General features: G+C 40.6%; 2 protein-coding genes and 1 non-coding gene across 4 annotated transcripts in view; 2 read left to right on the forward strand and 1 right to left on the reverse strand.

Moving 5' to 3' along the window:
• syngr1 (synaptogyrin 1) overlaps window positions 1-1594 on the reverse strand; it is a 45139-nt gene extending 43545 nt beyond the window's left edge. Inside the window, exon 1 of one of the 2 annotated variants that reach the window (XM_008110711.3) lies at window positions 1151-1593. In XM_008110711.3, the coding sequence (XP_008108918.1) occupies window positions 1151-1246 (96 nt within the window). In that variant the 5' untranslated portion in view covers window positions 1247-1593. Of the gene's footprint in view, window positions 1-1150 lie in introns of both variants that reach the window. The other variant, XM_008110712.3, reaches the window with a different exon arrangement.
• Window positions 1595-16606: 15012 nt separating this feature from the next.
• Window positions 16607-26374, forward strand: rpl3 (ribosomal protein L3). The gene is made up of 10 exons (XM_003220979.3): window positions 16607-16757; window positions 18646-18838; window positions 19457-19625; window positions 20446-20581; window positions 22051-22237; window positions 22681-22841; window positions 24038-24139; window positions 24662-24757; window positions 25237-25356; window positions 26270-26374. Exons 1-10 carry the CDS (start codon window positions 16755-16757, stop codon window positions 26312-26314), a joined length of 1212 nt encoding a protein of 403 aa, XP_003221027.1. The 5' UTR covers window positions 16607-16754; the 3' UTR covers window positions 26315-26374.
• LOC134299834 (small nucleolar RNA U83B) lies at window positions 22318-22411 on the forward strand. Its single transcript, XR_010007073.1, has one exon. It is a non-coding gene; the product is annotated as a small nucleolar RNA U83B (small nucleolar RNA).
• Window positions 26375-27547: the final 1173 nt, after the last annotated feature.

The raw sequence follows: 27547 nt of genomic DNA on the forward strand, positions 1-27547 counted from the left end.
TGAAGCATTCACACCTGCCTCACGCAGACAAGAGTTCTTTCTCCCACCCTGGACCTTCCATAGATATATCAACCTCCCTTGCTTAATTTCCAACAGACCTCACAGCCCCTGAGGATGCCTGCCATAGATGGGGCCAAACGTCAGAAGAGAATGCTTCTGGAACACGGCCATACAGCCTGGAAAACTCACAGTAACTTGGTTTCAAAGAGCTGTTAGGAAGAACTTCCTGTTGGTAAGAGCTATTCAGCAGTGGGATATGCTGCCTTGGAGCAAGGAGGAGTCTCCTTCCCTGGAACATGGCCATACAGCCCGGAAAACTCACAGCAGCCCTGTGATTGAGGCCCCTTCCACACAGGCCTATATCCCATAATATCAAGGCAGAAAATCCCACAATACAGTAGAGTCATTTATCCAACATCAACGGGCCGGCAGAACATTGGATAAGCAAATATGTTGGATAATAAGGAGGGATTAAGGAAAAGCCTATTGCACATCAAATTAGGTTATGATTTTACAAATTAAGCACCAAAACATCATGTTATACAACAAATTTGACAGAAAAAGTAGTTCAATACGCAGTAATGCTACGTAGTAATTACTGTATTTACGAATTTAGCACCAAAATATCACGATGTATTGAAAACATTGACTACAAAAATGCGTTGGATAATCCAGAACGCTGGATAAGCGAGTGTTGGATAAGTGAGACTCTACTGTACATGCTTTGAACTGGGGTATTTGAGTCCACACTGACATATAATCCACTTCAAAGTAGATAATGTGGGATATTATTCAGCTGTGTGGAAGGGGCCGGAGTCTCCTTCTCTGGTCATCTGTCCTGAGTGATTTGATGGTGTATCCCTGCATGGCAGAATGGGGTTGGACTGGATGGCCGCTGGTGGGGTCTCTTCCAATTCCAGGAGTCAAAAGGAAGCGAGGCCGCCTTCAAATCCACCCAAAGCTGGGCAGTATCTCTTTCTCCTTGGTGTGCGCCTTTTCACGCACACATCTTTGGCAAGGACATTCCCCCTCCTCCTTGAAACCTTGTGGGTTGTTGCCCAGAGATCTCTTCTCCGTGGATCCCGGGTAGGTCAAAGAGGGATCTGCTTGTCTCGAACCCCCTAAAAAAAAAAGAAAGCCTGCATCTTACCCAGGAGACCATCCGGAGGATCGTGTGGGGCTGCCGAAGGAAGGTCTGCGGGTCGAAGGCGCCGCCGGCTTTGCCTGCGCCGTAAGCCTGCTCCATCCTCCTCCTCTTCTTCCTCCTCCTCCTCCTCCTCGGAGCAGCTTCTGGGGAAGCAGACCCGCCGGTCCAGCAGTTTCGGGAGCTCAAGTTTCTTCCTTCCAAGCCGTGGAGGAGGGTCTCGTCCCTGCAGGAGCCCCAAGGCTACCTAAGCATAGCAGCCCCGGCTCCTCCTGGCCCTGGTCCTTCTTGCTTGGAAGAGGAGGAGGAGGAGGAGGCGGCAGGGAGGAGGAGGAGGAGGAGGAGGAGAGGCGCTCCGACGCTCGCCGCCGCCCCCAGGCAGCGGGCAAAAGCTCCGGCTCGGCTCAAGCAACGCGCGCCCCAGGATTCGCAACCAGCAGAAGCAACCGGGCACGAGCGGGGAGCCGGGAGCGCGCGTTCGGGGGTGGAGCCAGGAGGGAGGTTTGGGGGCGGGCAGAGAAGCCGCAGAGCTGGAAAGAGGGGGAGCAGCTGCTGCTGGTGTTTTGGGTTGTATGCCCTCACACCCAGGCACCTTTTAGAGCTTTAGGATGTGCTTCTTCCTTTGCCCAGGTGAACTGCGGGGGCCATACTTAGAAGCTCTGGAAATCCCAGTAACCAAAGGCACTTCAAGTAGAACAATCAAACACAATTTTATTTTCACAAAGTCCTTGGCAGACTTGGCACATATAATTAAGGTTGCAAATAAAAAAGTCAACTTATAAAACCTTGCTGATGTACCTTGCTTGCTTTTCCCCTTTTGTTGCTGGGTTAACTTCCACCAAAGGCGAAGAGATCCTGAGATCCTCTTTACCCTAGCCCTGAGCTGCTGTCAAAAAGGTCTATAACTATTTAAGCTCAAAGCTAGTTTTTGAGGCGAAATTGGTAGGGCTTCCTCCAGTGGCAAAGAAATCCGGAGATGTTCTCTGCCCCAGTGCCAAAGCTATTAGAAAGAAAAGGTCTTTCCCCTATCTATGCTCGGCACTGGTTTTAAAAGCAGGTCAGTAGTTACGATGGCCTTTACAGAGTTGGCCTGGCTTGGCCACGCAAGCACATCTAAGTTGTTTCTTCTTCAGTCTAGAACAGGGGTCCTCAAACTTTTAAAGCAAAGGGCCGGTCCACAATCCTTCAGACTGTGGAGGGGCCGAATTATCATTTGGGGAAAAAACCGAACAAATTCCTATGCACACTGCACATGTCTTATTTGTAGTGCAAAACAACAACAACAATGAAAGTACAATACAATATTTAAAAATGAAAACAATTGTAACCAACATAAAGCTACCAAGATTTCAATGGGAAGTGAAGGCCTGCTTCTGGCCAATGAGATAGTCAAGTTAATTAGGATTGTTGTTGTTGTTGTGTGCCTTCAAGTCATTTCAGACTTTGGGCAAGCCTAAGTCTAAAATGAATTATTTATTTATTGCATTTATTTACTACATTTATATCCCGCCCTTCTCACCCTGAAGGGGACTCAGAGCAGCTGTATGCACATACAATATATTATATTGTTAGCATAGCACAATATTAGCATTATATATTACTATATTGAACTATACCACTATACTATAATATTGTATGTAATATATATCATATAATTAATATTATTATATGGTATTATTAGTATTATATTGCATAACATTATATTATTATCAATATTATATGTATATACAATATATTATATTATTTAAAATATGAAAATATTATATTATAAACTGAGGGCGGAGGCCAGGTCAATGACCTTGGAGGGCCGCATCCGGCCCCTGGGCCTTAGTTTGGGGACCCCTGTCTTATAAGATCGTCTAGATCAGGGGTCCCCAAACTTTTAAAACGGGGGGCCAGTTCATGATCCTTCGGACCGTTGGAGGGCCGGACTATAGTTGGCCACTGAGCAATAAATAATAATAATAATAATAATAATAACAACAACAACAACAACAACAACAAAAAGAGGGTTGGAAGAGACCCTTTGGGCCATTGAGTTGGCCATTGGTTGTGCTTTCTGCTTTTGTGCACCGAAAGCACAACCAAAGCATCCCTGACAGATGGCCATCCAGCCTCAATGTTATTATTAACAATAACAACAACAACAACAACAACAACAATAAAGAGGGTTGGAAGAGACCCCTTGGGCGATTTAGCCCAACCCCCTTTTGCCTTTCTGCACCAAAAGCACAAGCAAAGCACCCCTGGCGGATGGCCACCCAGCCTCAATGTAATAATAATAATAATAATAATAATAATAATAATAATAATAATAATAATGGTTGTAAGAGAAGAAGAGACCCCTTGGGTCATTTAACCCAACCCCCTTTGCCCTTGTGCTGTGGGGGCCGGAAAAATAGCTTCGATGGGCCGCATCCGGCCCCCGGGCCTTAGTTTGGGGACCCCTGGTCTAGAAGGCAGAAGCCTTCTTTCCCCAGAAAAAGGGGTGGTCTCCAGCACAAACTGATACATTTGCAGGCTGCAAGCAGCAAAGACTTTGCCGAGCTGGCTACAAACTCTGCTAATATCCTAACTATCAGACTGCTGGAGAATCTGCAGCAACCCTGGAGCAAATGCAAACAGGTGCTATTTTCTACAGCTATGGAAAAATGCAAACCAAACCTTTGGGAGACAGAACAGGTTGTTTTGGGTTTTTTTTTAAAGAGGCGAAGTCTCCCCCCCCCCCCCCAAAATAGGGCTTTTTTTCTGATCTGTTTGTAGGCGTGGAGACCGCATTTTGTTTTTTATCACAAACAGTATAATAATTTGTTGTCGAAGGCTTTCATGGCCAGAATCACTAGGTTGTTGTGCATCTTCCGGGCTGTATGGCCATGTCCCAGAAGCATTCTCCTGACGTGTCGCCCACATCTATGGCAGGCATCCTCTGAGGTTGTGAGGTATATTGAGAAAAAACTAAGCTAATAAACTAAGGTTTATTAATGGACCCCACAACCATTGTCTTTTGGGGTCCCACAGGGGTCAGTACTGTTCCCCATGTTGTTTAACATTTACATCAGTGGTTCCCAAACTTATTTGGCTGTTAGGAATTGTGGGAGTTGAAGTCCAAAACACCTGGAGGACCCAAATCTTCTATCTATATCTAGATACACATCTCTATCTATCTATCTACATCTATATATCTAGCTACATCTATCTATATCTTCTATATACACATAATAAAAGTGAATATATGTATGTGTGTATGTGGCAGGGGTATCCTCTTATTCAGACAGCCTCTGGCCTCCACAAACAGCTTTAACCCACCCTCCACTGACATTGCAGGTTACAGCGAGCTCCACATCCCAGTGTTTCTTCCTCTCTCCATTGGTGTGAAATTTGCATGACCACGCCAACTTTCCTCTCCCTTAACTCTTTCCTGTTGTTTTCTGTGGAACACAGCAAGTGAACATGAAGAAAGGTTTGGGGAGGATTCACCATGATTTATAGATATTGTAGGGACTGGGATGTGTATTTCATCTGCAGTCTAAGAGCATTCTAAACTCCACCTACAATTGACCTGGAACTAACTTGGTACACAGACCCAACACAGTTAATTTTGCATACTGAGGGGTTTGGGGGTAATTGATCTTGACATCCAGGAGTTATAGTTCACCCGTATTCAGAGAACACTGAACCCATCTGATGACAGATCTGGACCAAACTTGGCAACATGGCAAATTCAGCATGGCCAACTGGGAATACTGGTGGACTTTGGGGGTAACTGACCTTTAACTCTGTTCACCTGTATTCCGTGAGTCCTCTGAACCCTCGGTATTCTGTGCATCCTCTGGCTTTACAGTTGATTGACCTTGCCAGAGACTTAAACTTCACCCATATTAAGAGACTACTGAACCCAACGGATGACGAATCTGAAACACATTTGGCACACAGACCCAAGATGGCCAACTGTGAATACTGGCGGAGTTTGGAGAGGATTGACCCAAGATTTTTGGGAATTGTAGTTCACCCACATCCTTATGCATTTTCTAATGGGAGCATTCATACAAACAACATGAAAAACTAAGACATAGCGTTATCATATGACCAAAATGATATTACCTAACATCCAAAAACAAACAATGCCCTTTTCAAATAACCCAGGCAATGCTGGGTACCCAGGCTAGTATATGTATAAGTCTCCCATGTGTGTCTGCCATATAATCCAGATTCTGAATCCAGGTTATCTGATTTGAACTGGATTATATGGCAGTGTAGATTCATATAATCCAGTTCACAGCAGATAATCTGGATTGTATGTCGGTGTAGATCCAGCCTGTTACCTCAGGATTGGTAAATGCCAGATTCATGTAGTTTCTGGTTGCTTGAGAGTTACTCTTAATTGATACTATGCCCCATACTAAATCTGTCTTGATATTAATATTTAAATAGACAAATTAGGGGCAAATTAAGACAAACTTAATGTAACACAGGCTTGATGTTTTACTGTTTTATATATACAGCTTTTTATTATTCGAAATATTACCAGTACGTCTTATTTTCTTTTCCCAGCTGATAAATTCCAGTAAACTGAGAGTCTGCTGTACTGATAAAATGACACCTTTGCTTTCCAGTGGCTCAATGTACACTAATTCTGTTTCATGCACAAAAGTATTTAAGAAATTGCACAACATTATATTCAGACTATGCTTCTTAGGTGTACACAGAACATAAATGAACAGTGTGTTTAAACTTGGGACCCATCCCCACTTTAACGGCCATTGCTCAATGCCATGAAATCATTGGAGTTGTAGTTTTACTAGGTCTTTAGCCTTCTCTTCCAGAGAGCGCTGGTGCCTTCCAAAACTACAGATGCCAGAAGTCAATAGCATGGAGCCATGGCAATTAAAGTGGTGTCAAACTGCAGTCACAGTGTAGATGCATCCCAAGATAAGTCATTATTTGTATATATTCAGATGCAGGTATTCCAATATCTGGTGGGAAATCCTTAAACTTAAACACTTGAATGATCAACGGGACAGATTTTGGAGGAAGCCTGCGGCCATTGAAGGGTGAGCCTATTATTGGGGAAAGTGAGGCAGCTGCCTCAGGCAGCCAATATGAGGTGTTTTGTAAGGCAGGCAAATTATCATAAGGTATATGCCAAGTTAGTGTTACTGGTAGGAAAGGGAGAAGTGCTTGTGGGAATTGTTATCTCATATGCCAAAATAATTTGGCAGGCCTGTGGCACCCTAGACTTTGCTACAAGTGGGGGCATGTGTTGCTCCTCTTTGGGCAGAAAAACGTCTGCTCTGTAGCTATGATTGATATCTTCTGGGAATATAGTCCATCCCTGTCATGTGCTGCCAGTGTGTTCACCGAACATAACCCCACATTGCAACAATTAACACAGTTCATGAAAATAGAATGTGCTGTTTTAGTAGGGCATTTCCAACTATGCAATTATAATACTATGATTCCACTTTAATTGCCATGGCAACATCCTCTAGAATCTTTGCATTAGTAGTTTAGAGAGGGGCACTTAGAATTATCAGCCTGAGAGCTGTAGTTCCTCATTAAACTGCAATCCCAAGATTCTAAAGGACAATTTAAGTGTCCAGAGAAGGGAGACTGAAATGATCGATAGTTTGAAAGCCAAGCCCTATGAGAAATTACGTAGGGACCACAGGTGTTTAGCTAGGAGAAGAGATGGTTGGAGGGGACATGATAGCCATGCTTAAATATTTGGAAGGATGTCACATTGAGGAGGGGGCAAGTTTGTTTTCTGCTGCTCTGAAGATTAGGACCAAAGTAATAGATTCTAATTGCAATCTTTATATATTGGCAGCCTATATTCTCCTCTCCAGTCCCTAGATGGCAGACTTTACCAACAAGAGCATAGGCTTTCTATGTGTTAAATGCTGGCATAGGGTACAGAGTTACAGGCCAGGCACTCTCATAGGCAAGGGGTGGACAGAGACTTCACTTGCAAGCTGTAGTGGTTTCATTTCCTTTGGTTTCAATCAGATGGGGAATACAATATATATTCAACTCTTGACAGCTATGAAACAGCTTGAAATTTTTAGCTACTTAAATTAAGGGATACTTCAACCTAGCAAAGCTGGGCATTTCCAGTAAGCACTCAGAAAAGAACTGTCGCGATCTGGCTTCAGGCTGGGTCATGGAACTGAAACAGTCTTGGTCTCCTTAATGGATGATTTACATAGGGAGCTTGACAGGGGGAGTGTCTCCCTGTTGGTTCTCCTGGACCTCCCAGCGGCCTTCAATACTGTAGACCATGGTATCCTTCTGGGATCCCTCGTGGGAATGGGGCTTGGGGGCACTGTCCTACTGTGGCTCTGGTCCTTCCTGGAGGATTGTTGGAAGACACCTCTCGGCCCCGCAGCCATTGTCCTGTGGGGATCCACAGGATTCAGTATTGTCACCCATGTTGTTTAACATCTACACAAAGCCCCTGGGAGAAAGCAGCCGGAGTTTTGGAGTACAATGCCATTTGTATGCACTTGCAGATGACATTCAACTCTATTACTCCTTTCCACCTGCTGCTAAGGAGGCATTCAGGTCTTCAACCGGTGCTTGGTAGCTGTGACAGCCTGGATGAGGGTGAACAAATTGAAATTGAATCCAGACAAGGCAGAGGTACTTCTGGTCAGTTGTAAGGCCGAACATGGTATAGGGTTACAGCCTGTGTTGGATGGGGTCACACTCCCCCTGAAGACAAAGGTTCACAGCTTGGGAGTTCTCCCGGACTCATCGCTGAGTCATTCCGTGGCAGATGGATGACAACCTCTGGATCAGTGCAATGTTAAAATGTTTTATGTTTATGTTTGATGGTTTATAGTTTTTAATGGTTTAATTTATAGTTATATGTTATTGTTTTAGATGTGTGATATATTGTTTTTATTGTGTGTGAAGCATTAAATTTTTGCCATTTATTTGATGTGAACAACTTTGAGTCCACCCAGGGGTGAGAACAGAGGTATATAAACGCAATAAATAAACAAACTGATATTTAAGAAGAAAAAGACATAAAGGAAGAAGTGTATTTAAGATATTTAAGTACTTGCACCTAACAGACTACAATGCAGGAGTAGCTACATAAGCAAACACATGTGGATTACTGGAAAGTGGAAACTGAAGTGAAAATGCAAAAAATAAGCATAAAGATTACAAGACAAACAGTGACCTGTGATTGTCTTGGGAATTCAAGTACTGTAATTTATCCAACAGGAATCTGAGCCAGGTAAACGTTCTAATGTTCCTACTATTTTTTGTGTGTGAACTTGATTTCTATTGTATGTGCTGTAAGTTGTATACTGTATGTGTGCTGTAGTGCTTTACATCTGAAACTAGGGTTCCATAAGACTAAGGTTTAAAGCCTCACTCAGTCATAGAAACCTAGTAGATAACCTTGGGCAAATCACACTCTGACTAAAAGGAAGGCAATGGCAAATCTCCCATGAATAAATCTTGCCAAGAAAACCCTACATCTGAGAGTGTATCCTACACTATAGAATTAATGGAGCCTGACCCCAGTTTAACTTCCATGGCTCAATGCCATGGAATCCTAGGAATTGTAGTTTAGTAAGGAACCAGCATTATTTGGCAGAGAAAGCTAAAGAATATGTTGCCAAAGGTTTTTGTGACCGGATCACTGGGTGGCTGTGAGTTTTCCAGGCAGCCAAGCTTTGAAGCTGCAAGACCATTCAATGCTAATCAAGATGGCAAATTGTATCATTCACACTTTCCTCCAACAGACAAAAGTTCTTTCTCCCACCCTAGACATTCCACAGATATATAAACCTCACTTGCCTAGTTTCCAACAGATCTCGCAACCTCTGAGGATGCCTGCCATACATGTGGGTCAAATCTCAGGAAAGAATGCTTCTGGAACATGGCCACATAGCTCAGAAAACTCACATCAGCCCAAAGCTAAATAACTTGTACTACTCCTATGATTCTATAGTATTCAGTCATAGCAGATAAAGTAGTGCCATACTGCATTAATTCCTCAGTGTGGGTGCACTCTGAGTTGACCTGGAGGCACACAACCACAAGAACTATGCAGTGGCATGTGAAAAGATGGGTAAGAAGGGGGTCTGCATGCTTGAAGTAACCCTGTGTATTTTGAGGTGTGGTTCCCTCTCACTGATGGTATGTTTTTTTCCACTAACAGTTCAGCTATTGAGACAAAATAGTTTCTCCCCTAAGACACACATGCCACTCCTTTATATTGCAATATTACCCTCAATAACCCATCTCATTGTTGTTATTCAATATAATAAGAAATAATTTAGAAAGACAGCTTGGGCATGTTGTTCACTGTGCAATACTACTGTGGTTAGATTTGATTAAGGCTAGATTTGGCATCTGCTTATAAAATGTCTTGTACATACAGTTCCTCAGATACAAGAGCAGACTGAACCTGCCCCCTGCACAGCAATGCCAATTTTCATTGACGCCAGGTCTGCTCCTTCAATTACAGCAGTGTGAGACAGAGCCCTTAAGCAAATTGCATTTTCCCACCACTTATTTGTATATCAGGAAAAGCTGCTTCTGTGGGATGCTCATGTGGTTGGTTGCTGTTAATGCACAACAGTAGAGCTGGTATAAGCCAGCAACCCCTACCCCATGAATTCCTTGGCAGAGTTTGGAACATCTTGAAAAAAGGCAGGATAAAAAAGTGATTAAAATAAGTAAATAATAAATAACATTAGTTTTTTTAAGTCACATACCAAAATTAGAAAAGCATGGGTGGTAGACTCTGGAAACTAGCCCCCAAATGTAGGTTTCTTAGGCATACTGGAATACACTCAAAAACCAGAAGCCCAAAATCCAACAAACAGTTCAAGTTCTAATTATACACTAATTCTTAGATTTTCAGAGATGATTAAATTGTATCATAGAATGTAGTTCTGCTACAAATAGCCTTCCTTCGGTGGCCGTTTTTGAAATGGAATTAGAAAAAAAAAAAGACTTCCAATTAATAAGAAAATTAATTGGAAGTTAGCTTTTCAGTAAAATACCTGATTTCCAAATTAGGATAAACAAACTTTAAAAGCAGGTGTTTGTAATTCAAACAGGAAGTGTTACCTGGTGTAAGGGTTAGAAAATATCACAAAAAGTGAGGAATATGTGGCCTTGTAGATCTCTCAATTGGCTATCTATTTCAGGCTTCAATGTTAACTCTTCTTTTGGCAAATGGAAAGTAGTACTAAATTTTAATTAAGGCATGGTGTATTTTCTTAATCTAGACAGGCTTAAGGAAGTACACCGTGCCTTACTTTGCCTTCAGCGCTATTTTCCATTTGCCAAAAGAAGAGTTAATAATTCATTGCTGATCCTCTATCACTCTCAATTAATGCAGTTGTGATCTACTTACACAGAATAATCCATCGTGCCTTATCAGAAAATTCTAAATCAGTGGATGATACAACTCTGTCACATCTGCTAATGTGGCTACATATTTTGCATCCTACAAAATATAATTGGGATATTATATTGTTGTATGGGTTTTATTTCCCAGTGCAAACCTGGTAACATTATTGTTGTGATTGCTGAGGCTTTTGTCCCACTCTAAGCTTTATTTCTCTTCTTTAGCCCATTTCCCAAATGAACATTCATTTAATAGCAACATGCCCAGGATAGACTTTGGCTTAATATTGTTGGTGCAAATTACTTCACAGAAATGCTTGTTCAAAGCTGAGGACTAGGTGACCCTTCAGACGTTGTTGAACTCCAGTTCCCATTAGCCAGACCAGCGTGATGACCCTGGGGTGGTAGTTAATTGACATTAACAGCCTCTCACATATGTGCTAAATAACAGTCAAGTTAATAAAAAAGGCCATTAGAAACATCTTCTAAACAAACCTTGCCAGGAAAACCCCACCATTGTGATAGGTCTGAGCATCCATAGCTTTTGGTATCCACCAGAGTAGTTAAAAGTCTAAAATAGTACAGGGAGAGAGACATGCTATCCATTTAAAGGTAGATTGTATCTAATAATCAGAATAATTAGTACGGTGGGCCCTTAGTATCTGCTGAAATTTGATAATAGGATCTCCAGTGAATACCAAAAGCCAAGGATGCTCATCAATGTAACGATTATACTAATTATTATTTTATGAGATACAATCCACTTTTAAATAAAATGGGCAGGTCATTTTTAAAAACTTGTTTCAAAATCAGAGGAGGACTTCTGGCCATTTCATTTTTGCCAGTCTATGAAACCACCATAGGGTCTCAAGGAAAAGGAAATCAAACAGAACGCAGTTGCCAAGTTTGGGTTAAAACTAGGTCAGGTTTCATGAAAGAACTGTCAACATAAGAAGGTTGCACCATTTGTCTGTTTATCTCATGTTCTTAATAATGCTGGAGATCACTGAAAGGTAGAGTGCAAGGAAGACAGCACAGGTGGCCTTGATCCATTTTACTGCTGAGCTGTTCTGTTGCATAGACAAACATTCATTCTTCATTCTGATGTTGTCCTGAAATCTTACATGCAGAGGGATATTGGTGAAGTCCAAGCCATACCTGCCAAGTCCACTGACAATGTATTCTGTGGCCACGACAAACTGAAGTGCAGCAAAATTTGAAGGTATGTCTTTGTGAACAGGAATGGCAGGACCCTTAAAACGTCTGCTCAAGGGGATGCAGGTATGTGGGAGGATGCAGGTGATGTCCTCTGAAATGCTCTCTTTGCAGGTTGGGCGCCTGTCTGGTGTGCACCGGTAGTCAAAATGTTGGGTCAGTACATACTTCACTACTCGCACTGGCAAGCAGAAAGCTTCTCGAGCTCCATCGAGAATTCCTAGAAAGAGTGTAGTAGCTATTTGTTTCATGATTGGTCGTAACAAAGTCTGGTAGGCTTCACTGTTCTCTTGAAGAAAAGGATGTGTGGAGTGGTGGAGCCCATGCCATGCAGAGGAAACAGTTGGCAAAGTTCCTCGTTTCAGGAATGAAAACAGTAACTTGAGAATCCATTTGGCAGCACAATATTGCAAGGCACTCACCAAATTAAAACCAACCTTCCTTACAGCTGCCCAAGAATGCTGTAGGATATGAACCACTGGATCTAGCATTTCTCTTCTGAGCTTCCTAACAAGAATTAACTGCAAAATACTTGCTATCTTTAGACTGAAGTAGCACAGGATGACAATCCTAGTCACATTAACAGTGACCAAACAGGAAACCACCCTGCCTATGGTGAAGAAAAGGTGCAGCATTGGCTTATAGACTTTGACAAAAACAAAAGATATCAAGAAATAGAATACCATGAGCTGGGTTAGGGGCAGCCTCAGTGCCTGTTCAGCCATGTGCATGATAATTTGCTTTCCAAATGGTTGGTAAACTGCAAGGCCTTTATTGCCCAGCATTTTGTTGATGTAGGACCCTTAGATGTAAAGCCACTAATGTCTTTCCTTCTCTTCCTTTCATGCCCAAGCACCTGGTTTGGCACCATCCTTATATGACTAGGAAGTGTCACAACAATTGATTGCATCAGAAAGAGGGATAAATATGGTCATCTCCAGGTAGGAAGTCCAGGTTTTGTAGGACATCAGAAACATCTACACATCAAAAGCCATGATTCAGATCCAGTTATTCCCTTCATTTCCACATAGAGGAATAGAGGTTGTATGAAAGCATGGATAGTGATAAAGGGAAAGATGTTGTGTAAGAATGAAAGCTACAAGATACCATAACTTCATTTTTTAGTTATTCTGTCTCACTTTAGCATAAAGATGACACTGCTCATTTGCCCAATTATTGTAAACCAACAGAAGTATGCAGTTTCACAAAGGCTAGAGACGTATCCCTTCTCTGTTTTTCTCTTTTTAAATATTTATTGCGTTTCTCAACCCCAGACAAAAGGGATGATTCTGTTTTAGATTGTGGGAAAAATCACAGCCATATAATCTTGCTCTTAAGAACTGACACTCCTGACTGTTGAGATACTATCTATATCTGCATATCAGATCCTGGTGACTAACAGCAAGAAAAGGCTGCTTTTTTTGTCCTCTTCATGTAAGCATTCCAGGAGCATGTAACTGACTTTTAATGGGGACAAGGGAGGAGAGAAGTATCTTCCTGGGAACACTGTTATAACCTGAACACACCAAGTTTGTTTGATTCAAAAAGGTAAGGAAGGGTGCATCTGGTTAATATTTGGAAGGAAGATCAAGTAACACTAGGAATCTCCTGGTAGGGCTAGGAAAGAGCCTTACCTAAATGCTACTGAAAGTTAGAACTAACAAAATTGGGTTAGATAGACAAATAATCTGACTAAGTACAAAGCAGGTCCCTCAAAATTCTGATCTCAGATACTCACTCTGGGAGAGATGTCAATAAAGGGGCAGGGCAATATTTTTCTTTCTACTCGCCTCTTTATACTGTGAATAGATTCAGAAAGATAATGTGTTATGACAATTTCCCCTTAAACAACAAAAGCATTAAAAAACAATAACATTTATTCAGAGTACTTTATTCAACAGCAAAGCCGGAAGGTACAGTGTGTTTGAAAAAGTTTCTAGAGTTTAGAAAATATAAGATGCAGAGTTTATTTTAAACGTTTCAAAATGTTTATTAAAACATAAGAGTTGCATTTATTGTAGAAAATATGGGGTCTGAACTATATAACTACGTCTAAAAAGAGTTATTTATAATCTCAAATTCTTCTATGATTAAACAAAGGAAAACTCACAAGCTATATTCTTGCGTTCAAGCTCTCACACAAGACTAGAGAGAGACACGCAGGATGCATTTTGGGGGGCTTAAAACAAAAAGGGGCATACAACCTGAGAATTATATTCTACATAATCAATGAGATTGAGGACGAAAGAGATAGTGAGAGAAGACACAGACAACAGGCATTAAGTAATGGGGGGAAGGGATTCCATTAGCCTAACTGGTTTTCTGTCTATTTGTTCCCTCACTGAGGACTGTAGACTTGAACATATGTGGTTTAACTCCCAATACAATGCACATATAGCATGGTATATGAACATTGGACTAAGGGTGCATATACACTGTAGAATTAATGCAGTTTGATACCACTTTAACTGCCACGACTCAAAGCTATGAAATTGTAGGTTTACAAGATCTTCAGCCTTCTCAACCAAAGAGTATAGCGCCTTACCAAATAACATGACAACTCTTTGGCAGAGATAACTAAAGACCTTGTAAAACTACAGTTCCCATGATTCCAGGGCACTGAACTATGGCAGTTAAAATGGTGTCAAACTACATTAATACTACAGGGTAGATGCAGATTATGACTCTGGAAAAGTCTGAATACCCTCTCGGTCATTAAAACACAATGGGGTTGGATATACAATGCCATAATAATAATAATAATAATAATAATAATAATAATAATAATAATAATAATAATAACATTTATTTTATACCCTGCCACCATCTTCCCGAAGGGACTCAAAGCATCTTACATGTGGTATCAAGCCCAGATCATACAACACAATTTACAGCTAAACACAATTAAAAACATAATAACATATAACAGTCTAATTAAAACAGTTAAAACAGCAGGGTATAAAAACACCATAAAAGTATATCAAACCAACCTCAACAACCATACAATCCAGTATCTGATCCCACATTATTTGCTTTGAACCGGATTATATGAGAACACTGCCATATAATCCAGTTCAAAGCAGATAATCTGGGATCTGTTGTCGAAGGCTTTCATGGCCGGGATCACAGGGTTGTTGTATGTTTTATATGGCAGTGTAGATGGTGAAGTAATTTCAACCATCTGTCTTACTGAGTTGCCTGCAATAACTCTATTAGACAAATGTTTTCAAATATGTTCATGTATTTCTTAGTGTAAATTGTTTTTATATGTTATTGTCTTACATATGTATATTGTTTTGTATTGTCTTTTATATAATGTTTTGAGCTACTTTGGGTCCCGTATAGGGAGAAAAGTGGGATATAAATGAAGATTTATTATATTATTATATAATGGGGTCTGGGTAACCTTGGGAAAGTCACACAATCCTAAAAAAACATGATAGGTTCCCATTGGGATTACCATAAATTGGAAACAATTTGAAGGCACCTACTAACAACAACAAAGCTCATACTTTCCCCCTTCCTAATCATAGGTTTTTGCGAAGAGTATGCCTTAGGCTGACTTATGCAATAATTGAACTAGAGGAAAGGCAAGAGACAAAACTGTTTGAAACCAAACCACACCTTGCTTTCATAGGTCTGTCTCTCTCCTCCTCCAGGAACTTTGGGAAACAAAGCGAGGGAACTGCTGTTCTGAAAAAGCTGGCAAGTGGGAAGGACATTGAGGCTACAAGAGCAGGTTAAAGAGAGCAGTGGAAGCTCAACTGTAAAAGGGAACTTTAATGTCCATCTACAAAAGGCAGCAGCAGATACAAATCCAATGCTGCAAGGAGGAGGAAACCTTGGAATATACAGTCCCATGTATACAACTTGCAAGTAAGCCCCACTAGCCATGTGGGAGGGGATGGAATAACAAAAGAAAGAGAACTCTAGAGATATGTTTACATATCTTATGCATTTTAAACACTTAAGCAGTGAATCATACAGGTTTAGTATCCTTTATCTAGTACCCCAAATTCCAAAATACTCAAAACTCTGGGTTGCTGGGAGTTTTCCTAGCTGTATGGCCATGTTCCAGAAGCATTCTTTCCTGACCTTTCGACTGCATCTATGGCAGGCATCCTCAGAAGTTGTGAGGTCTGTTGGAAACTAGGCAAGTGGGGTTTATATATACAGTAGAGTCTCACTTATCCAACATAAACGGGCCGGCAGAACGTTGGATAAGCGAATATGTTGGATAATAAGGAGGGATCAAGGAAAAGTCTATTAAACATAAAATTAGGTTATGATTTTACAAATTAAGCACCAAAACATGTTATACAAATTTGACAGAAAAAGTAGTTCAATGCGCGGTAATGCTATGTAGTAATTACTGTATTTACGAATTTAGCACCAAAATATCATGATGTATTGAAAACATTGACTACAAAAATGTGTTGGATAATCCAGAACGTTGGATAAGCGAATGTTGGATAAGTGAGATTCTACTGTATGTGGAATGTCCAGGGTAGGAGAAAGAACTCTTGACTGCTTGAGGAAAGTATGAATGTTGCAATTGATCACCTTAATTAGCATTGAATAGCCTTACAGCTTCAAGATCTGCCTGCTTACTGCCTGGGGGAATCCTTTGTTGGGAGGTGTCAACGTCAGGAGAGAATGTTTCTGGAACATGGCCATACAGGAAAACTCACAGCACGCCAGTAATTCCGGCCATGAAAGCCAGTTACTCCAAACTCGTTCATTTTTACCCTGATCACACTTCCGCACTCGACACTGCGCTTTTTAAATGAAAATGGACCTCCAGTCCATCCGTAGCTTGTAAAAAAACCACAACCAAAACAACGTTGCCTTCATGTTATCGCGAGGTTTCGTCCGCTATTACACCATGCTCGTTTCCAAGGTCGAAGGGCTTGAAAGCCGCATGCGCAAAAGCCTTCCCTGTCTACGACATCCGGCAGCGAGACGATAAATAGCGCATGCGCGGAGCTTTACTTCCCTTCTGTGTCGGCTCGGTGACAAGATGGTAGGTCTGAGGGGGAAATGTTTTTGGAATCCGTTGCCATCAGTTTTGTGGCTGGGCTTTTCCCCGCCGAACCTCGGGTTTTCCAGAAGTAGGGTTTTCACTTTGTTCGCCCCGATCATTATTTGGAGTTTTTCTCTGCAACAGTCGATGGGAGAGGCGTAGGGCCTACTCGGTTCCCGGTCTATTGAATGGGAGGCTTGGCCTAGTGAAAGGGATTCAATTGCTCGCTTCCTAAGACACACAAAGGGGAGTTTTGGATTGCCCGAGTAGAGGACGGCAGGGTGGAACATTCTATCACGCCTGTTTTAAAATAATATGTAAGATAATTTGGGAAAATAATGCAGTATTTGTGGAAGACTTCCATGGCCGGAAACACTGGGTTGCTGGTTTTCCGGGTTGTATGGCCATGTTCCAGAAGCATTCCCTCCTGACGTTTTGCTCACATCTTTGGCAAGCATCAGAGAGTGTGAGGTATATTGGAAACTAGGTTTAGTGTGGTGTATATATCTGTGGAAGGTCCAGGGCGGGAGGAAGAACTCTTGTGTGTTGGAGATAAATATAAATGTTGCAATTTATATGCTAATCACCATGATTAGCATTGAAAAGCCTTACAGCTTCAAAGCCTGGCTGATTCCTCCCTTTGTTGGGAGGTGTTCGCTAGTGTGCTTTGTTTACTGTCCAGATTTTAGAGATTTTTTAAATAGTGGTAGCCTGATTTTGTTCATTTTCATGTTCTTTCTGTTGAAATAGTCGCCACAGAGAAGCCAATGAAATCTACAAAGATGTGGGCAATTTCAACAGAAAAGAGACCACCATGAAAATGAACAAAATCTGGCTACCAGTATTTTAAAAAACCCTCTAAAATCAGGACAGTAAATAAAGAACAACGCTCTGAAAACAGGTTAATTCTAGACATAAAACAATCAAGGCCAGCTAACATCTCCCAACAAAGGATTCCCCCGGGCTGGAATCAGGCTTTGAAGCTGCAAGGCTTTTCAATGTTTATTAAGGTGTTTAATTGCAACATTCACATTTGACTCCCAACAAACAAGAATAATTTCTCCCATCCTGGACTTTCCACAGATAAATAAACCTCACTGACCTAGTTTCCAACAGCTCTCGCCGCCACTGAGGATGCCTGCAGTAGATGTGGGCGAAATGTCAGGAGAGAATGCTTCTGCAACATGGCCATACAGCCAGGAAAACCCAACAGCAATTCATTGTGCTATTTTATTTTTGGCTACATGGGTTCCACCAGCGGGCATTGCTGATAATGAATTGAGAATAGTAATTTCAGAACTTGAAGACTTGGAATAGTATTCTGTGATCAGAAACCTTTAATAATAATAAAATAATAAATTCTCACTAGATCATGCACTTGAATATTCTTCGACTCCTGCATTTATATGTTCCTTTTTCTAGAAGCAAGCTCTCATTTTTCTATAAATGCTATTGTTTGCTTATAGATGGCTGTAAGAATTTGATTTTATCTTGTTTTTACCTTGACTGCTGCTTGTAGAAGGCGGATACTTTATAACTAGACTTACAATCATAGTGTTGAAAGAGATCCAAAGGGCCATCCAGCCAACCCACATTCTACCATGCAGGAACAATCAAATCACAGATGGCCATCCAGCCTCTGCTTAAAACATCCAGAGATTGGGGCCCCTTGTACACTGCCATATAATCCAGTTCAAAGCATAGATTCTGGATTTTATATGGCAGTGTTGAAGGGGCCCGAGACTTCAGCACATTCCAGTGTTGAGTAGCTCTTAGCATCAGGAAGTTCTTTCTAATGTTTAGGTAGAATCTTTCTGCAATTTATGATAGCCCGGAGCTTGTAAGGGTCTTGCCTTATAGTAAGCAAGATATTTCTTTCTCCCCTCAGTCCCACCGCAAGTTTTCTGCTCCCAGGCATGGATCCTTGGGCTTTCTGCCCCGGAAGCGCAGCCGCCGCCACCGAGGCAAAGTGAAGAGCTTTCCTAAAGATGACCCCAGCAAGCCCATCCATCTCACTGCCTTTCTTGGATACAAGGCGGGCATGACCCACATTGTCCGTGAAGTTGATAGGCCTGGATCTAGTATGTATGCCTCCCTCTTACACAGAAAAGTTTGTTAGGGAAAATTTGGCTGAAGTGTTTATAAAAGTTGTAAGCTAAAGTAATTACCAAGTTCTGGAATGGATGTATGTGTCATAGACATATTTAACTAATTAGAATGTTTTATATTTTCATGCTTGTGGCTGTGTAATATTGTCAGTGATCCTTCCATATTCCCACTACTACTTCCCATTGAGTGTGAGGGAGGCAGCCAGGAAGACACAGCTACATTGTGTCTTATGTATTACATCTTATTTATTTTATGTAGATTGTAAACCTGAAGGCAAATTAACATATTGTAAGCTGTTTTGAGTGCCTTTGTGGCTGAAGAGCAGGATAAAAATTCTATAAATGAATATTTTGTATCAAGGTCCACTTGATTCATAGTTGGGTGATACTGACCTCATTAAAACCATACTGTGCCATTTCCTATGAACTGGAGCAAATGAGTGAACTTCTTTGACCACTTCATTTCAGAATAAGGCATGGAAATCATAATATCCCCTACTTAATAACTCCCTTGGATTTTTCATCAGTATTTATGTGGCCTTTATAGAGAGGGGTTTATCTAATTTAACCTGTATCATATTTATTCCACAGAGGTGAACAAGAAAGAAGTTGTAGAAGCTGTCACTGTGGTGGAGACTCCTCCCATGGTCATAGTGGGGATTGTGGGTTATGTGGAAACTCCCCGTGGCCTTCGCACCTTCAGGACCGTGTTTGCTGAGCACATCAGTGATGAGTGCAAGCGTCGTTTCTACAAGAATTGGTATGATCACCGAAGTGCTAAATATTTTCTATTTAGGAGAATTCTCAAAATAGTTTTGGGGTGGGGTCAGAAAGGGATTGGTGGTTATCTTATCACTTGAGTTCATTGAGAATAAGTATTTTACTGGAGATTGAAAGTTATGTTGAAGAGCTTGTGCATATTTAAGTGTGCATGAAGTTACACACATGGTTACATTAACACTACAAATGATGATTTACTCGACGGGCGGACATAAAGAAATCGCCTTTGGCGCTTGTTGCTGATTGTCGAGTACTGAATGTAGTTTGCTATTGTAAAGCAGTGCAGTGTTACTTTCTCTTCAGCTCCCAATGGGTTTTCTGGGGTAGCCCTAACCCAGGCCTAGGAAACAATTTCTCATATACAGTAGAAAATGACCTAGTTGTCTGTTTAAAAAGTTTTTTCCAGTAATCCCTCTGAATTCTCAACTTGCTGCTAATGGTGTAAAAGTTGTCCTCACTTTAATATATAGTAAGAAGGTAGCATTAACATTGTTAGGTTGTGAGATAATATTATGTAGCCTTAAATGAAAGATAGGGCATGGGGTTCTAATGCAGTCTCTTAACAACAGTACTGACCTGCGCATATTAATGCCTGTTGGATAAATTTATGGCAGCTCCGCTCAACTCTGGCAGTTTTGCCATTGTTTGATGAGCTCCAGGCTCCGCTTGTTGGTGGAAAGGCTGCTTTGAAGCCGGCAATGAGCCAAATCTAGCAATGTGGCAGTTTCTTCCACTCAACCACCTTTTGGGGTGGGCTGATGAAGGGCTTTGCCAATGCTACTGTCTGCTCCTCCTTGAAGGCATAAGTCCAAGAAGAAGGCCTTTACTAAGTATTGCAAGAAATGGCAGGATGAAGATGGCAAGAAGCAACTGGAGAAGGATTTCAACAGCATGAAAAAGTACTGCCAGGTTATCAGGGTCATAGCTCACACTCAGGTGAGTCTGTTCTAGGATTAATACAATTTCACAAACAATGGCAGAGCTGATAATAAACTACTGTGTAATAATTTTTTCTTAAGCCTCTCTTAAGTCCATAGTTATCAGCAACTGTTGGCTAATGGCACATAAATTTCTGTTCTAGCTCTATTCCTTTACTCAGATACGTAAATGTGTCACTCAGGTGTTCTGTTTTTAAAGACATTTCAAACACTTCTGCTTATTTCCCAATTTTAAAACAGCTAACTGGCTCGTTTCTTCAAACTTTGTAATTTACTTATACCCCAGTTGTAACTGGATGTTAATATAGCACCAACTAAATATCATTATTTCATAAAAAGGTCAGGTGACCAATTCCATGAGCCCTTTTCATCAAGGTATCCTTTAAAAGTTTCCTAGTTTCCAAATTGTCCATGTATTCTCAAATATTGGAAAATTCTGGTAATACAGTGTTCCCTCACTTATCGCAGGGGTTACAATCCAGAACCACTCGCAGTAAGTGAAAAGTAGGGACGCTATATTTATTTTAATATTTATACATTATTTTAGGAGTTATACACCATTTTAAGTCTCTATCAACCAATCATGTGTTGATAAATTGCTTCCTTCTCCCGTTGCCACTTGGACTCCTTTTCTCTCCCTTCAGCTCCTCCTCCCTCCCTTCCTTAGGCTGTAAATTGTAATTTTTTATGATTTGTAATAGTCTTAGAGTTTATTGAAAAACCGTGAAACAGCAAATCCCCGAAAAGCGAACCACGAAGTAGTGAGGGAACACTGTACAGTATTAAAGAGACTTGTAGCAGACATTCTACTAAATGGAATAGTATCTGATTTTGCAATTTCTATCAATTTTTTGCTTCCCAACTGCTAACCCATTACTGCTCATGGCTTGTAAAACAGTTGTTCAATGTTGTATAGAAGCTAAACATAGTGGCATTTAACTTCAGTATCCATTAGGATTTCTCTGAAGGATTTGCACTTTTTTGAATAATTACAAGATGCCTGTGCCTCCACATGCAGTGAGCCTGTCATATTTATAGTGGTCTGGTCTCTGGATCACACCCAATATTAAGTGGAGGCAGCATGTATGTGCACTTTAGGTTGTACATATTTATAACTGCCATTTAATTACACGGGGCATCACAATCCATGTGCAATGAAAATAATAAATTTGAAAGGCTCACTAATTTGCCTGCGAGGTGTCCTAAAAATAAGACATTTAAGGAGTTCATGGAGCTGTTAAAAAAGAAATGTGGCAGGTGTGATTGATGCAATCATTAGAAGTATACTGCACTTGAGGGTCCCAAGACTGTCAACATAACCTCCAAACCCACACATTAAAATAAAAATGTATAAAATGTTGAGATGTCCCTCACTTTGGGTTGAATGCACTGGAAATGTTCAAGTGATGCAGGAAAAAATCTCTTAAGCAATTTAGTTAAAACTTCCTTGTTTCTGTGGCCTCCCAGATGCGCATGCTACCCCTCCGTCAAAAAAAATCTCACCTGATGGAGATTCAGGTGAATGGTGGCACAGTGGCTGAGAAGGTGGATTGGGCCCGTGCAAAGTTGGAGCAGCAAGTGCCTGTGTCAACTGTCTTTGGCCAGGATGAAATGATTGATGTCATTGGAGTGACCAAGGGCAAGGGTTACAAAGGTAATTTTATTCCACAATTAAGAAAATCAACACATTTTTGTTTAGGCTTTTTGGTAGTACCTTTTGTCCAGTGAGCAAAAGCTGTTCAGTGATGAGATCATGGAATATGCACTGGGCACAGTGCCTGATAATAAATGAGGAGTCGTTCCATGCTGCCTTCCTTCTGAGACCAGCTTTGCAACAAAGGAGTGTGTGACTATTCCTATCTCTTAGCACAGCAACATTGACTTGTAGAATGCAAAGTAGTGGCCATGGTCTATTTGCTGTGTGATTTGGTAACCTCTCTATGCAAACGTCTTCATGTACAGAAAAGTAAGAAAGCAACTTTATTGCCAAAGCTTTTTATTGCAGGGGCACAAAATCTTTCAGCAGTTTTTCCACAGTCAATGAATTGGGAGTGCTGAGTAATTTAGGATATGTTGCACGTCTTTCCTTATTCCTAGGTGTTACCAGCCGATGGCACACTAAGAAACTGCCCCGAAAGACTCACAGGGGTCTGCGCAAAGTGGCCTGCATTGGGGCCTGGCACCCTGCCCGTGTGGCCTTCTCTGTAGCTCGAGCTGGTCAGAAGGGGTACCATCACAGGACCGAAATCAATAAGAAGGTGAGGAAAGGATGCCAAGCAGTATATGTTCTTTGTTGGAATTAATTAATGCATTTTCTAGGTTTTAGTAAAGGTTACTGCCCAATACCTTGTGGATGTGAGGGCTTTTAAGAAATACTGCTTAGAGCAGGGGTCCCCAAACTTTTTAAACGGGGGGCCAGTTCACGATCCTTCAGACAGTTAGAGGGCCGGACTATAGTCGGCCACCGAGCAATAATAATAATAATTATTATTATTATTAATAATAATAACAGCAATAATAATAAAAAGAGTTGGAAGAGACCCTTTGGGCCATTGAGCCCAATACCCTTCTGCCTTTGTGCACTGAAAACACAAGCAGAGCACCCCTGACAGATGGCCACGCAGCCTCAATGTTAATAATAATAATAAAGAGGGTTGGAAGAGACACTTTGGGCCATTGAGTCCAACCCCCTTCTTCCTTTGTGCACCAAAAGCACAAGCAAAGCACCCCTGACAGATGGCCACCCAGCCTTAATGTTAATAATAATAATAATAATAATAATAATAATAATAAGGGTTGTAAGAGAAGAAGAGACCCCTTGGGTCATTTAGCCCAATCCCCTTCAGCCCTTGTGCTGTGGGGGCCGGATAAATGGCTTTGATGGGCCGCATCTGGCCCCCGGGCCTTAGTTTGGGGACCCCTGGCTTAGAGTAAACTGTATTTCAGAGGAAGCCAGCCAACTGAGCATTCCTTGCAGAATAGTCTGGTATAAGACAACAGTTGACTTCATTTGACACCTGCACTACTAAAAAAAAAAAGACCGCATTTCAGTGTAGACCATCTGATTTGATTTTAAAAAATCTAGCTGGTAAAATGGAACATGCAAAATTTTGCTATCTTATTTTGCTATATGTGGGTTAGTGGCCAGCAGACATGAAACAAATCTTGGTGACACTTACTAGAGAAAATAAACTTGGCTATAAAAAGCATTCCTAAATTTGGGTGTTAATCAGTTGTCCTGAAATGCTAGCATGGCTTTCTGGAACTTATAATTTGTGCCCACCGCCTATTTCTCGGGCTCCACTTTCTGACATATTCAGAGGGGTTGAGATTAAGGCAATTTGGGGAATGCTTTCCTTTGGAGTTTGAAGGAAGGTTGGAGTAAATCAGACCAGCTTTTTAATTATTTATATGACACATCATTTTTTCTTTTTCTTTCCATTTAATTGCTTAGATTTACAAAATCGGCCAAGGATATCAAATCAAGGATGGCAAGTTAATTAAAAATAATGCTTCAACAGAGTATGACCAATCTGACAAGAGCATTAACCCACTGGTGAGTCAAAATTAAAATTTCTTTCCTGGAAAAAATCTTGGTAAGATGAAACATTATTTCTTGCTAGCAAAAGATGAATGTCTGCTACTCTATAGAGATGCAGGGTAATCTTCAGTACCTGTAACAGTTGCAAACAGTTTAGTCCATTTAAGCTTAAATAGATTTCTCAGCTCTATGCCTTCACCTGGTGATTGCCATGAATTTCTTCTGTTTGTGACTGATGTGATAACATTTGGCCTTGAGCGTTTTCCAGGTTTCTGTTAGTAATTAACAGAAATAGCAGAATTAAGTAGTGAATGCAACATATTAAATGCTGTCTTGTCTATAGAATTATTTTAACAGCGTGTACAATTTATTTTAGAATTGTATTTTAATTGTTTTCAAAATTGATTTAGTTTAATTTTCTTGTACTTTTTACCTCTTGCACTTTTAACTATCTTTAAAAAGTTAGATCATGTGTGTGTTGACCTGGGGGAAAAGTGAGATCGTAACAATAACAGCAATAACATTCTTATCATACAGGGTGGATTTGTCCATTATGGTGAAGTGACCAATGATTTCATCATGTTGAAAGGCTGTGTTGTTGGGACCAAGAAGAGAGTTCTCACTCTGCGCAAGGTGAGCATACAATAGGTATTGACAAGGGTAGACATCTCATTTGTCTTCCTAGACAGTCAAATTATACAAATAACATTAGATACAGTTAGAAGATTTTCTTATATTGAGCACTTTGTATTCAGAAGAAACACAATATTTTTGATATGACCAATTTCTCCATAAACTGTGAGGGTGAGCTACCTTTGCCAATCCTTATATAGTCAATCTTCATGAGATAAGTAGCAGCCAGGCTTGCCAACAATCAACTATAAGATGCAGAGAAATGTAGCAGGTGCTAATCTCCCTTATGTGCTACTTGCTGTACGACCCAGTATGATGCCTCATGTAATTTGAGGGGGAGGATATAAGATTTGCAGTATTAGAGTGGAAACTTTTCTAGGTGATTGGTTTTTCTGTTCCCATCTCCATATAGCCTTTTCAGTTTAAGGATTTGCACTTGCCGGTCCACTTCATTCTAATCCTATCTTCTTTCTCCATAGTCTTTGCTTGTGCAGACCAAGCGTCGGGCCCTGGAGAAGATTGCCCTGAAGTTCATTGACACCACTTCCAAATTTGGTCATGGCCGCTTCCAGACTGCAGAAGAGAAGAAGGCTTTCATGGTAAGAGCATGACCTTTCTCTAGTGTGTGTTTTCAACCCCCTTAAGCTGAATTGCTTAACAAAGTAGATTTCATCACATACAAAAAAAAACAGAAAGAAGCAGGATCAGTTCTATGACAGTTGCCACTTGGAAGACTGAGGAAGCAGGCCTGTGCCTTTGTACATTCCTCTGCAGATTTAAATTTTCAAAAGGACTGTAGGTTTTTCCCCCCAGGATTATTGTTTTAGTAGAGAAAAGCGGTACTGTTTTCTAACCTCACATTTTCTTCCCTTGAATATTACCCATATTTCTTAAGAGATTGTGTAGTACAGAGAGCTAGAAATACACATAATGTGAGAGCAGCTAAATTAAAATCTCACATGAGCATGTAGATCAAATAATATCGAGCTCTCATAAGTTTTATATAGTTTTATTTTCAAGCTTAATTAAACTCTAGGACATTGAGATTGATTGGATGGGACTTAAGTGTGAGTTTTCCTAAAACAAGTTTCTTTTCTGTGACATTCCTGTAGCCTATTGTGCTTTAGTTTTTTTCTGACACCCTTCAGAGAGAGATGGCAAGTTTTAAATCTGTTATTATTATTATTTATTATAAACCTGTCTGTTCATTACGATAGTATTCGGCAAATAGAGGGAATTGTGCTTGATGAGACCTAAATCTTAACCTGTCCTCTACATGGTCCAGAAACCAGTAAACAACTAGCTGTAATCCACAAATGCAGCCAGTAGTCTACCAATGAACTAAACATTGTGAACAGTAGATGGCAGTGGATTTCTGCAATTTGCTTATGATATCTTGTGCTGAAATCAGTTGAAAATAAGCAAAACACTTGCTGGCTAATATTAAATGGTTTAGAATTTTTTGTGAGTAGTATCTGTTGTATGAACTCGTGTGTTTTATTTTCTTTGCAGGGACCACTCAAGAAAGACCGTATTGCCAAAGAGGAAACGGCTTAGTGTCTGGAATGCTGTCCTTCTTTCCTGTAGTTTATAATAAAGCTACAAATATCAATGCCATTTCTGTCTTTTGCTTTTTGAATGATGGGACTGTTTCTTGTGTATCCATTTAAGCTACGATAAAGACTTCAGCTATATAGAAAGCATGGCAGTTCTGTGATCAGTTCTACTGATTTGGGCTTGTAACAAAACACAGCCTCTTGTCACTGGACATGTTTATCTATGAGTTACAACCTTGAAGACATGTGGTCAGCTTTTGAGGGTAGTGGGAAGAGGTTAAAAGATTCAGGTTTTTAAAAGTTGTAGCGTTCTGATACTAAACTAGATGAAAATTCTGTGTAGTTTTCAGGAGAGAGCTGCTGTTAACAATAAACCAGAGCAAAGAAATCAGTTCATGAATAGTCTTCATTTGGAGTTACCAACCTGTACTTCACAGCTAACGGTTGTGTTTTACAGAGGAACAACAAATTACACTTTTTAATGATGGGAGGGAAAATGATACCACACAGCTTCTTTTATTGTGATGCTCTGCTTTACCTCAGCAACAAATGTTCTTACTTGCCCTAGACCCATATTGTCTTGCACATTAGCAACTCCAAATTTAGAACATAGCAGAGCGTCTTGTACCATCCATTCCAAGGTGTTAGTATTTTGGCTGTTAACTAGTTCATCTTATGCCAAGTTTTAAAATCAGCTGTGTACTTCATTTTTTCTTGGTTAGAGCTATCCCACAAATTGTGCAGCAAATTCTCAGATGCTTTTGAATCTGATTGTATACCAGTGAATGAAGACTGAGCATTACTCCTGTTCAGGAATATTCTGTTAGTACTGTATTCTCATTTTTCCTGATGAGCTTACAGCATGTTATATTGAAAGATATAAAAATCTTCTTAAAGCAAGACCACATGCTACCTCTAGTTTCTTCAGACCATGGGGTTGTTTGGAAATTGAAATGGCAGATTACCGCAAGGAAGTGTTGAATGATTTAGGCAGGCAGGCAGGAGGCTTAAAATAACATCATTTCCCTGATTATGGTGCTTTTAACTTGAGCTCACTGTAGTGAGACATGTAGACCTTCGTCAAAGATGACAAATGCCTATATTGCCTTGTTTCCAGTAGCAGTGTATTTTAAAGGGCTGGTTCAATCTTGAAGCCACTCAGGTTCAGTATTTTCTCTTGAGCGGTTTCTACACTGATCAAAAGGGGTCTCAAAGATTGGACAATGAAGAAAAG

This window comes from Anolis carolinensis, chromosome 5 (genome assembly GCF_035594765.1).
Source record: "Anolis carolinensis isolate JA03-04 chromosome 5, rAnoCar3.1.pri, whole genome shotgun sequence".
In the NCBI taxonomy this organism is placed as follows: domain Eukaryota; kingdom Metazoa; phylum Chordata; class Lepidosauria; order Squamata; family Dactyloidae; genus Anolis; species Anolis carolinensis.

What these genes read in the sequence shown, in the direction of transcription:
- rpl3 (XM_003220979.3), top strand. An exon ending in AGTTGATAGGCCTGGATCTA is followed by an intron (nt 18,839 to 19,456) that starts GTATGTATGCCT and finishes TTTATTCCACAG; the next exon opens with AGGTGAACAAGAAAGAAGTT. An exon ending in ACAAGAGCATTAACCCACTG is followed by an intron (nt 24,140 to 24,661) that starts GTGAGTCAAAAT and finishes CTTATCATACAG; the next exon opens with GGTGGATTTGTCCATTATGG.